Raw genomic sequence first — 13044 nt, 5'->3', positions numbered from 1 at the left:
TCAGTTAGACTTATATACCGTTTCATAGGGCTTTCAGCCCTCTCTAAGCAGTTTACAGAGTCAGCATATTGCCCCCAACAACAATCCGGGTCCTCATTTTACCCACCTCAGAAGGATGGAAGGCTGAGTCAACCTTGAGGCGGTGAGATTTGAACAGCCGAACTGCAGAACTGCAGTCAGCTGAAGTAGCCTGCAGTGCTGCACTCTAACCACTGCGCCACCTCGGTGATTATGACCCTCTTTTATTTTAATTTATTACAAGCACCTGTTCTCCTTTCGGGTCAGCAATCCATCTTCTTATAACTTCTTTCCTATCAATAAAATATCCTTCTGTTCCTTCATCTGTTGAATTGATATGTAGTAGTTAAATACCATGTATCCGAACATTTTCACATGTGGTACAATAGTGTGAATTGCAGTGTCTCTTGTGAAAATATATATCATTTCCAGACACCACTAATTAAAGAAAAAAAATCCAGAATTACATTTGGGTGCACATGATAACTATTTTCCATTTCTCTCGAATGGATTTGTTTCTTCAAATCTTCCCCCAACCTTCTCCCTAACATTGGCATGTTTCCTTTTGATTCAGCTTTGTTGTTAAATGATTTTTGTTTTAGCCTTTTCTTAGAGCAAATATAATTGGGAACAAAATGTATCTTCCCTCCTGTCATTTGTTTTACCATAGCAGAAATGTCGGTGGGGCAATTATGAAGCATACTCTTGAGACAATAGACTAAAGTTGTAACTCTTCCTAAATTGGAAATTGTTTGATTAGGAGTTATGCAGCATCAGAAGGAAGCTGCTGTGTGTCTGAAAATAATCATGCGGGAAAAAAAACATTGCAAAGAAGCGGAGTTTATTTTAATAAGAACTATTGTTTCTTCAAACTTAAACACTGAGTATTGATTCAACAATGGAAAATTACTTTAAGCCTTTCTAGGATATATCCTGGGAACCAAACCAGGCTGTGTGGCTGTGTGTGTGTTTGTGTGTGTGTGTGTGTGTGTGTGTGTAAATTTTTTAAAAATGGAAAATATTCTAGTGTTCTGAATAAAGCCCACTGTTATTTTTTTTTTACTTTGTGCTTCATGTTTCCAAATCTATTTAGAAGATCACTTTCATCTGTAACTAATTAGTTATTATGATTATATTAGCCCAATCCTAATTAGCCCAATGATTATATTAGCCCAACATTATTTTGATTCAGGTATACCATAGATCAGTGTTTCTCAACCTTGGCAACTTGAAGATGTCTGGACTTCAACTCCCAGAATTTCATCTGTAACTAATTAGTTATTATGATTATATTAGCCCAATCCCAATTAGCCCAATGATTATATTAGCCCAACATTATTTTGATTCAGGTATACCATAGACCAGTGTTTCTCAACCTTGGCAACTTGAAGATGTCTGGACTTCAACTCCCAGAATTCCCCAGCCAGCGAATGCTGTAAGCAATTGTAAGTGAATGCTGGCTGGGGAATTCTGGGAGTTGAAGTCCAGACATCTTCAAGTTGCCAAGGTTGAGAAACACTGCCATAGATCCATTAATGACTGCCAACAATAGAAAATAATTGTTTTTCATCTTTTTAAATGTATGCACTTCTAATAGAAAATACGTTTGCTTTCTTTTGCTTCTCCTGCCTTCTTCACTTCTGACAGCTGTATCCTGTGGAAATCCTGGAACTCCGGCCAATGGCAAGATAATCTATAGTGACGGGATTTCGTTCTCCAGCTCAGTCATCTATGCCTGCTGGGAAGGTTACAAGACTTCTGGCCTGACAACCCGCCATTGTACAGCCAATGGGACATGGACTGGCAGTGCCCCGGATTGTACAGGTTGAATATTGATACCCTGTTAACAATATACTTCAATATTAACATTTGCATGAAAAGTGTTTGGGAAAAGAAAGCATAATAGATTAAGTTTGTTACCATGTTCACTTGGATGGAACTCCCAATAGAACCGCATAAAATTTAGTGAGTTTGCTTAGATCAGCGTTTCTCAACCTTGGCAACTTGAAGATGTCCGGACTTCAACTCCCAGAGTTCCCCAGCCAGCATTCGCTGGCTGGGGAATTCTGGGAGTTGAAGTCCAGACATCTTCAAGTTGCTAAGGTTGAGAAACACTGGCTTAGATTCTCAATGTTATATAGCAGTTAGACTTATATACCGCTTCATAGGGCTTTCAGCCCTCTCTAAGCGGTTTACAGAGTCAGCATATTGCCCCCAACAATCCGGGTCCTCATTTTACCCACCTCGGAAGGATGGAAGGCTGAGTCAACCTTGAGCCGGTGAGATTTGAACAGCCAAACTGCAGAACTGCAGTCAGCTGAAGTAGCCTGCAGTGCTGCATTTAACCACTGTGCCACCTCAGCTCTAGCTTTATATATTCTCTACTCTAAGCCACATAAACATAAATTGCATTTATAGGTAGTCTTCAACTTAACAACAGTTCATTTAGTGACTGTTTAAAGTTACAACAGCACTGAAAAAAGTGACTTATGGCCATTTTTTACATTTTTTGCAACTACTGTGACTTCCCCATGGTTGTGTGATCAAAATTCAGACACCTGGCAACTGATTTGTATTTATGACATTTGCACTGTCCTGGCGTTATGTGATCCCCTTTTGTGACCTTCTGACAAGCCAAATCACTTGTTTTACTACTAATTTACTACAGGTGTGCTAATCTAAAAACTGCAGTGATTCATTTAACAACTGTGGCAAGGAAGGTCATAAATAAATATTACTTATGAATGAATATTATGAATATTACTTATTCATGAATATTACTAATTCAATTAGCAAATGTTTTACTTAGCGACAAAAATGCTGGGTTCAATTGTGGTCATAGGTCGAGGAGAAATTAAACTCTGCTATTAGATTTATTTTGCCAGAAGGAGATCTATGTTGTTATGTAAATTAATATCTTAAACAAGTTGGTCTTACCTGCAAGTATTATATATAATTGCACGCACAGTTTTCAGTCTAGTATACTAGTATTGTTTTTTTTTACTAAAGGTAATCTACATTATGTTTTATTTAGTTCCTTACATCCTTTTCAATAGTGTAGTTTCGGTCTTCAATCCAAGTTTCCATTTCGCAGTCCATCTGTGCTCCTAAATGAGTGAGATTGCTGTAGCACAGGTTAGAAGTTCCATTTTCATGGCAGGGGTCCCTGATTATATTTACGTCCCATCAGGAATCATCTCTACTACCTAGACATATTCACAGAGAGGCTTTTTAAAAATTCTCTTGGTTTTAAAGGTTGCATTTCAGCATGGGGCTGCTTGAATATGAATGTAAATTATGGTACACAGTTGTACTAGCAGATTTCTGACAATATCTGTTATGTATGTAAGCATGTTTGCTGTGGGATACCGTTTCTTCAAAAAGAAAACTTTCTTGTTATTTCCCAACTAGTGATCAGTTGTGGAGATCCAGGTGAATTGGCAAATGGCATTCCATTTGGAAACGATTTCTCATTTAATAAGACGATAACCTATCAGTGCAATCCAGGCTACCTGATGGAACGTGTTGAAGCATCCACAATCCGCTGTACCAAAGATGGAACTTGGAACAACAGTAAACCCATCTGTAAAGGTTTGGGCTTTAATTGGCATGTAAATATTATTCTACCATTGCCTGAATAGAATTAAAGTGTCATATTTGTAAGGAGCATTACCTTTTAATAATTTTAAAGTAAATTTAAGTGGAAAGCCTTTAACAGATTGCTTGGGGTTTTTTTTAATTGATTTAAGGAAATAGAAATAGTTAAGAAATTGTTGTAATAGTGTATTAATAAAGAAAGAATTTGCCTACTTGTCTTCTCTGTTATTGAAGAAAAAGCGTGTCACTTACTATCCTTACATTAGGAAAGAGTGTGCTGCAGTTTACAAAGCATTTAAAGGTCAGGTGAATTTAGAAAAGGAAATATAACTCTCTTGTCACTACATCATGAGGAGTCAACTCATTCCTCATTCCTTCCTGTGAAACAAAATTTAAGTAGATTTTAGAAGCAAGCGATACAGATGTTTCTAGTATTTATAATATCACAATGAGTCAATAACAAATGTAAAGTGGTACATAGTTTTAAGTTAAGACTGCACAATCAGTTAAATTCAGAACAGCAAGAATAAAATTAACTCTCCAACATCAAGACATAAGAAACTAAAAGGATTAAATTAAGAACCATGGGTCTAAAAATTGTAATATTTTATAGTACAGTGCGCTTTACACACCATATCCTTTCTTACTACTAAAATTATATTATTAAACGATGATTGATCAACTTTCTCAGGATTTGTGAGATAGTCACTATAATCAGAATCCTCTAGTGTAGAGACCATTACTTAGATAGACATGAGTTAGTTTCACTTTTCAGTTGCTCTTCTCTTCTACTGCTTTAGCAAACTCTTTGCATTTTATCTGCAAAGCTAAAGAAAATGTCTCTTGAATCAACAAGTTAGAGAAAGTATAAACTATCTTGAGTCTTTGGCTATGTAGGTGTCATGCCCAAGGTTTAGAAAGCAGATGAGGCATAACACCAGCCCTAAATAGCAATAGCAATAGCTGTTAGACTTATATACCCCTTCATGGGGCTTTCAGCCCTCTCTAAGCGGTTTACAGAGTCAGCAAATTGCCCCCACAGTCTGGGTCCTCATTTCACCCACCTCGGAAGGATGGAAGGCTGAGTCAACCTTGAGCCGGTGAGATTAGAACCGCTGAACTGCAGATAACAGTCAGCTGAAGTGGCCTGCAGTACTGCACTCTAACCACTGTGCCACCTCGGCTCATTTAAAGCCCTGACATTGGAGAATAGACTGGAGGTTATAGCATTATAAGTCTCTTACCCATTTAGTACTATTCTAAATTTCCCGATTATCAATTCCTGCTTTATATACATATATATATATTTAAAAATATATTGCTTTTTATTCTTTAACGTTTTATAGAAATAAATAAAAAAATTACAAAATACATAAATCCAGGAAATAGATTCCAGTAAAACTACAAAAACAAAACAGCACTCACAAAAGGGAGAAATATGTCAATATGTCACATGTCAAACTTTCTAAATCTACCTTGAGGGAAAAATAATTAATGATTGTGTAGAGTTATGAAATATAATAAAATCTACGCCACAAAAACACATTGACTTATTTTTAATTAGTAGATAAAGTCACACATCTTTTAAAATGATGTTTAATAAGAGGAATAGTCGTACTTTTCCACTTTCTCAGAAACATTTAGCAACACCTCAGTACAGGCTCAATACAACCATAACTTTTCACAAATGATCAAATTCCAACTTTGGGGATATAATTGAACAAAATATCTGCATCAGTAACACTACCAAACTTCCCCATAAATATATTTATGTATATTAAAATATTATTTCAAAAGGAAGTCAATGTTTCATATGGCCAAAACGTGTTTGCAACACCTCAAAATTTTGTACATGATCGTTAGAGAAAATCTGATGTCATCTTTTCAAATACTTTCTTTGTCCAGTAAACTCAAAATAAATTCTTTTGATCTGAAATTAAATGTTAAGTTTTATGGAACATTGCTTAGATATTGGTAGTCGGAACAAAATTCCATGAAGTATATGGGTTAAAATTAATGTTATGAAAAATGAATGTAATTCCAAGATGAATCTAGGTATGAAGCGGTGTTCCAAAGTTAATCACAAATAAATATTTTCTTTGTATAAGTAAGATACTGGGAAAATATATATGAGAAAAAAGGCCAATTTGCAAATTTTGGGAATGGGAAAGGAATGATACAAGTAGTATATTTTCAAAACATTATGGGTCTTGTATTTTATCAATTACCACTACCTGCAATATGTACCTAGTAAAGTATCAACCTAAGGTCTGTTGGAAAGTTTTTATGTATTTCCATTAAGGTTCTGGTAATAGCTAAGTTTGATATATAGTAGACAGGGTATTGTAGTTTATTTCTGGGATTACGATCAACTAATCATATTTGGGCCTGGTTGGGTCATAGATTGGGTTTTGATATTGAGGCTTATTCAATTTTATAGTGAACTGAGGCCATGAAATGAGGCTTCAGTTGACAAGCATGTCGGTTGAAATGGTTGAAGCAGAAAAATTGAAGAAAAAATACAGAAAGAAATAGAGACAGAAACACCCAAACTGCAAGTTCTTACAAAAAACAAAGAGAATTGCTTAGAACAGTGTTTCTCAACCTTGGCAATTTGAAGATGTCTTGACTTCAACTCCCAGAATTCCCTAGCCAGCGAATGCTGGGAATTGAAGTCCGGACATCTTCAAGTTGCCAAGGTTGAAAAACACTGGCTTAGAAGATTTAACATAATTTCTCACTGCATAGATGGAAGATTTATATCTCTTTATATTATTAACTAGTTTGCAATGCAAAAATGTCTATATGATATCCAATATTTCTTATGTTCTTTTCTTTCTTTTTTTTTGTTAAGTTACTTTGAAAATAACTCATAATTTTATCTATCTTTCACCATTTACTCCAACTGCAAAATAACTCTTGGATTGGATTGGATTTGGATTTATTGGATTTATATGCCGACCTTCTCCCAAGGACTCAGGGCGGCATACAACATTAAAAGAAACACATAATACAAAAGGTTTTTTTTAAAAAAATTAAATAGAATATCCCAAACAAACCCAATTAGAACTGACAATAGCATTAAAAAAATCGATTAAAATTAACAATGATCAATAATTTGTTTTGTTCAGGCCAGTTTTTTAAGAATAATATATTTATGATACTTTGTATCCTTCCCCAATCCCAAAATTTGCATTTCTTTACACTTTTACTATTTCAGTAGATAACAAGGACATACTGATATATATATATATATATATATATATATATATATATATATATATGTGTGTGTGTGTGTGTGTGTGTGTGTGTGTGTGTGTGTGTGTGTGTGTGTGTGTGTGTGTGTGTGTATGTAGAGAGAGAGAGAGAGAGAGAGAGATGATATAGATATATAGATATAGATACATACATACATACAGACAGACAGACAGACAGACAGACAGATAGATATAGATATAGATATAGATATAGATATAGATATAGATATAGATATAGATATAGATATAGATATAGATATAGATATAGATATAGATATAGATATAGATATAGATATAGATATAGATATAGATATAGATATAGATAGATATATAGAGATAGATAGATAGATAGATAGATAGATAGATAGATAGATAGATAGATAGATAGATAGATAGATAGATAGATAGATATGATAGATAGATAGATAGATAGATAGATAGATAGATAGATAGATAGATAGATAGATAGATAGATAGATAGATAGATAGATAGATATGATAGATGGATGGATGGATGGATGGATAGATAGATAGATAGATAGATAGATAGATAGATAGATAGATAGATAGATAGATAGATAGATAGATAGATATATGATTTTTAAAAATACATGTAGAGATCTTTGAGACAATATTATCATATAGAAATCAGGGAAAAGAAATAAAGTTCTACACTCTTCATTTGGAGAAAAAGCATCCAGAAAAATTATATTCCACCCCCAATTTCGTAACGTTATTTACTTTTATTTTTTATCTTTTATAACATGTCTTTTTTTTCCAACACAGTGTGTCATATGAACAGAAAGACTGGATACCAATTTAAGAAATAAATAGAATGTCTCTTTGCTCTAGGCAGCTGAGTAGAACCGTTTTAGTAGATCCACCCCAAATCAACTGCTTCCTCCATTGTATGTGCCATAACAATGGAATGCATGATGCAAATACATACTTTCAATGAAATGTACAGAAACACAGAACAGAAAGAGTATGCAACTATCACAGATTATCAAATGCACGTGTACTCCCATTCTGAATCATCTCTAAATACTTTACTATGTTCTTTCTTTTAAATCTGATAGTTATTACCTGTGGGCCACCTCCCCAGGTCCTATATGGAAAGGTGGAAGGATCTGATTTCCACTGGGGATCGAGTATAAGTTACGGCTGTGCTGATGGCTATCACCTTTCAAATTCTGCTATCCTTTCATGTGAAGGTAGAGGAGTATGGAGAGGAGAAATTCCACAGTGCCTACGTAAGTTCATTAAGATTATACTTTTTTTAAAAAATATATACCTACTACTTCATATTGTAATGGTATCTTCTCACTTATGACTGAGAAGACAGCAGGAGTTACTGGGATCCAACAGGAACTGAATATTGTGTACAAGGTAAAAGCAGACAGGACAGCATTTTTTTTCATTAATACGAATGAATTATAGCTGGGAACTGAAATTTTAAGTAACATTTTCACTTTGGAATTCCCATGCAATATTCAAAATATTGAATGTGGAGTTCACTTTTGGCTATGTTACAAAAAGGTGTGTTTTTGAATTTAGATCCTCCCAAGAGCTAAATATATTTTAGTTGCAATTAAAACACATACCTGGATAAAATTATATTTTCCTGTCTTTATCACCTCTGGCTATTTCTACACAGCCACCGGCCCTACTCCTTTTATCTTTTTGTATAGCAATAGCAGCAATAGCAGTAGACTTATATACCGCTTCATAGGGCTTTCAGCTCTCTCTAAGCGGTTTACAGAGAGTCAGCATATTGCCCCCAACAATCTCGGTCCTCATTTTACCCACCTCGGAAGGATGGAAGGCTGAGTCAACCCTGAGCCGGTGAGATTTGAACCGCTGACCTGCTGATCTAGCAGTAGCCTGCAGTGCTGCATTTAACCACTGCTCCACCTTGGCTCTTCTAGATTCTGCTTTTGTCTTAATACTGCTTGCTTACATGATATCAGCCAGCCCTTCTTCCACTTGGCTAGGGAGATGGCATATAGCCAGCAACTAGCAAGAGCCGAGGTGGCGCAGTGGTTAGAGTGCTGTACTGCAGCCACTTCAGCTGACTGTTATCTGCAGTTCGGCTGTTCAAATCTCACCGGCTCAGGGTTGACTCAGCCTTCCATCCTTCCGAGGTGGATGAAATGAGGACCCAGACTGTGGGGGCGATATGCTGACTCTGTAAACCGCTTAGAGAGGGCTGAAAGCCCTATGAAGCGGTATATAAGTCTAACTGCTATTGCTACTGCTATTGCTTGAGCCATTCTTTCCTTGCTATATTTGTTTTTTTTCTTTGGGGGAGAGGTTAGAACTACCAGTCTACAAATTGGGCAGGGGGAATGAATGGAAGTATCATAGAACTTTGGCTGCAGGATAGAAACTGCCTGTATTGCTTCTGGATAATTAGCTAAGTCAATAATTAGATTGCTAATCTTTGTAAATTGTACAGAATCTTCACAATGTTAAGGAGACACAATAATCTCTTATTGATTTATGTTTATAGGTAGAACATCCTTAAATTGTCCAAAATAATTCATTACAATGGAACAGGGCTCGAAGCATTCTCTATATATCAAAATGATTATTTATCTTTAATTGAAGTATATAGATGAGATTTTGGCGAAATAATGCATATAGATATGCATTATCTGTATTGGATTATTCATACACACCTATGAAAGCCTTCTGAATATATATATTGATTTATTTCTGCAAACATTTATAAAAACAAGACTGCTTTCTGTTACCAAATTATAGTGATTGAAAACATTTTTTTAAAGGCAACTTATAATTTGTTATGAAAACACCAAAGGTCATTATTTGACTATCTAGGATGTTCTGGGGCAAAATAGAAAACCAGATCTTTCTGATGATTTGGGCAACCTAACTTTTCTGAGCTTGTCAGGAAATTGTTTTGCTATCTAAATCCATAAGGGAAAAAAAAATATCAGTGGAAAACATCCTTTGCTTAATTGATTTTTAAAGTTTTTCTTTTCTTTTCCAACCCCCTTCTGTCTGTAATGTTCTCACCATATGTCCACTTCCTCTACAGAGACAGCTGCATTAAGCCTTGGGATTTCTCATGGATTCTCTTTTCATTTTTTTTAGCCTCGAAAACAATTTAGCATCCATCTAACTCAAGAATGACCTGTTTGATACAAGTTAAATAGTGTAGTTCTTTTTATCACGAATCAACAAATGATTTTCTTATCTATTTCTTCTTCTTTAAAGAAGAGTATTAATATTCTGTATTAATATTCCTTCTGTGTAACAGCTGTCTTTTGTGGAGAGCCGGGCGTTCCAGCTAATGGGAGACTCAATGGTAAAAGTTTCACCTACAGATCGGAAGTCACTTTCCAATGCCGGGCATCTCTGTTATTGATAGGATCTTCAAAGCGACTTTGCCAAGCTGATGGTACATGGAGTGGAATTCAGCCCACTTGCATTGGTAATTTATTCATTTATTTGTTACCATTGGGCAGCAAAAAAAGAAACAAATTGATGAAGTTATTTGGAAGGGATTTGAAGAAATACTTTAAAAGGCAACAAATATGGAACAATGGTTGATTGTATTTGCGTTTTGATCTTCTTTGCTGACAATATTTTAACAAAGCCCAGTTTTATTCATGGTTCTTTTTTGTGTACAATCAATGCATCTTTGCCTGGTGCTAAAGGAACAAAATGTAATGTTACTCTACTAGTATCTTGTTTCCAATATGAATATGAAATATCTAATAAACATAGAATAATCTAGATCAGAGGTAACTTTCATCCCGTTAAGAGGGTATAAAAAGTGTGTCCCTTGTATTCTGTATTGATACTAAAACCTCTGAGTTCAGAGGTTTCCCTGCCCTTCCAATTAAATACTTGCACATCATTCATTGTTATAACTCTGTTGCCAAGCAGATATAGCGAAAATGTCAAGATTTGCTTCAGAGAATATTACCTTTGTGAGATATTTATTTTTTAATTAAATGATGAAACACTGTTAGATGTAAATACATCAGTTACATATGAGAAAAACGGTAGAAGTTTCTCTCTCTCTCAAAAAAAACCACAAAACCCTTAAGAAATTGTTGCAGCCAGTAAAGTACCAGACACAGAATCACTAGAAGGCTGTGGCAGTGCTCAAATCTGACTTGAGATGGATTCTCACATCAGTCTTTCTTCAGGTGTTTCCCCCCCCCCCCCAAAATGAACAGCAACTGAAGCTGTTTTACAGGATGGGGCAACACATCCTAGAAATGACTCTGATATCCTGTGCTATTTTTGTCCTGGCGAGTCATTTTTCAAATTTCCCTGTTGATAAACAATATGTGAACAATCCCTTCGAATTTGTCTGTTCACAAATAAGATTTTTTTCCCCTCTGATCACCTTTAAGGTTGTACTACTCAAAAGTACAAGTTTGGGAAATAATAAAGATGAGGCCAAATGAACTTTTTGGATCCAGGTCATTTCTATTCCTTCACATATTTTCAGCAATTATACAATCAAATGAGTATCTGAATAGAAGGTTATGTTCACATTACAGCAATGCCTTAAGACCCAAAATTGAACATATGTGCTATTGTATGTTTATTATTCATCACTTATTTTAGCACATTATAATTCCATGGCATTCAGAGTTGCATTGTTCCCATTTCCTTTATTTTTCCTTTTTAGCCTTGTTCAAACTCTCTCCCCAGAATATCAGACTTCCCCCCCCCCAGGCTTACGGTACCTCCTTTTGCTTCAACTTAATAATTTTCCCAAATTGTGTTTCTTAACCATGCTAACCATCCTCTCGCGTACCTGCCTAGTAATGACAAAATTCAGTCACTATCAGTATAAGACAAAGCAGTGTGACTGTCTCCTCCATGTCACAAATAATACAGCAATCACAGACCTGTATATAGTATTTAGATGACCTCATCTTGATAGATAGGTGTTGATTTATATTTTGGCACTGTTGAATTAATTCTCCGCTTAAAGGAATAAAAAAGAGCACAATTCTTTTGAAGTCATATTCTTCTCCCTCTGAAATAGCTTCATCAGGTTGAAAAGAATTTGATTTTTGCTTCTCACATTTATCTCTGTAAAGCAGCAGTATTTAGCAACCATATTAATCTATTCAAGAGCAGCTCACTTCACTAATGCAGCACTGAAATGCTAAAGAGTTAAAAAAAAAAGAGGAAAAGAACAAAATATGATTGCTGGCTAGTTTTAGTTATTGTTCAAAGTATTTATATATTACGTATCAAAACACACAGTGATATCAAGTAAGGTGGTTTCAATTGTTGAAACTGGCCAACAATTACTACATGGCATTTATATGGCAAAAAATAGAATACCCTATCCAAGAGAGAAAGAGGAAATGTTGCAGACAGCTGATCAAAATGCCCCCAATTTCAATCCTTATATTTCCATTGATTGATGTGTAGTGATGTTTATAAAATATACCTAGTTATTTTTTTCAGCAATCTCTGTACATGTAGGAATTATGAAGTCATCCTACTTTTTAAAAAAGCTCTAGTTATAGATACTGTCCCTTGTGGAAATTGTGGAGGATTCTAGATTGTTGAGGAGGAAAGCTACATAGAAGGGACAGACTTCCCCCTATTCTTGGGCAAGGCAAAGAAGACAAAAATAAAGATGCAGGAAGAAATGCTTATAAAGTGGGAGGCAAACTGAGTAGATAATTTTTGGACTTCCATAGTCAATGAGTGACCTAGAAACATAAGAAAACAGAATATGTAACCTTGTGTTTGAGGTCAGAAAATGTCCAAGTTTAACTAGCCTTCTTTGGATTTATCAAATTGCTTCAAACCTTCCTGGTTTCCTGTGGGAAAATGCCATGATATTTAGTTAAATTACTATACTGTTAGAAAAAAAAATATTCTTAAGATCATCACATCAATTAAAGAGTACAAACCAAAATTACCAGATGCGCACTCTTATTTTCGGTGTAAAAACCAATCTACTCATTCAACATAAAGGATATAATTCTGTTTCAAAATGTCATGAAGACAGGGAAGAAATTCAGTAATGTTTTAAAACCGTATGGGGACAGGAGAGGAAGATTTTGCATGTTCTCTCACAGGACAGATTCAAACATTAAAATTCCCACCTAGTCTCCGGAGGGTTGTATGGCACACATTTCTCTTTACCATAATAATAATAAAC

General features: G+C 35.1%; 1 protein-coding gene across 1 annotated transcript in view; it reads left to right on the top strand.

Moving 5' to 3' along the window:
* Positions 1-13044, top strand: part of CSMD1 (CUB and Sushi multiple domains 1) — a 982247-nt gene that overhangs the window by 935728 nt on the left and 33475 nt on the right. Inside the window, exons 58-61 of the mRNA XM_032215147.1 lie at positions 1666-1842; positions 3430-3609; positions 7952-8125; positions 10156-10329. Of these exons, the coding sequence (XP_032071038.1) occupies positions 1666-1842; positions 3430-3609; positions 7952-8125; positions 10156-10329 (705 nt within the window). The remainder of the gene's footprint in view (positions 1-1665; positions 1843-3429; positions 3610-7951; positions 8126-10155; positions 10330-13044) is intronic.

Source organism: Thamnophis elegans, chromosome 4, assembly GCF_009769535.1.
Source record: "Thamnophis elegans isolate rThaEle1 chromosome 4, rThaEle1.pri, whole genome shotgun sequence".
NCBI classification, from domain to species: Eukaryota; Metazoa; Chordata; class Lepidosauria; order Squamata; family Colubridae; genus Thamnophis; species Thamnophis elegans.
This window is presented reverse-complemented; position numbering and strand designations above follow the sequence as displayed.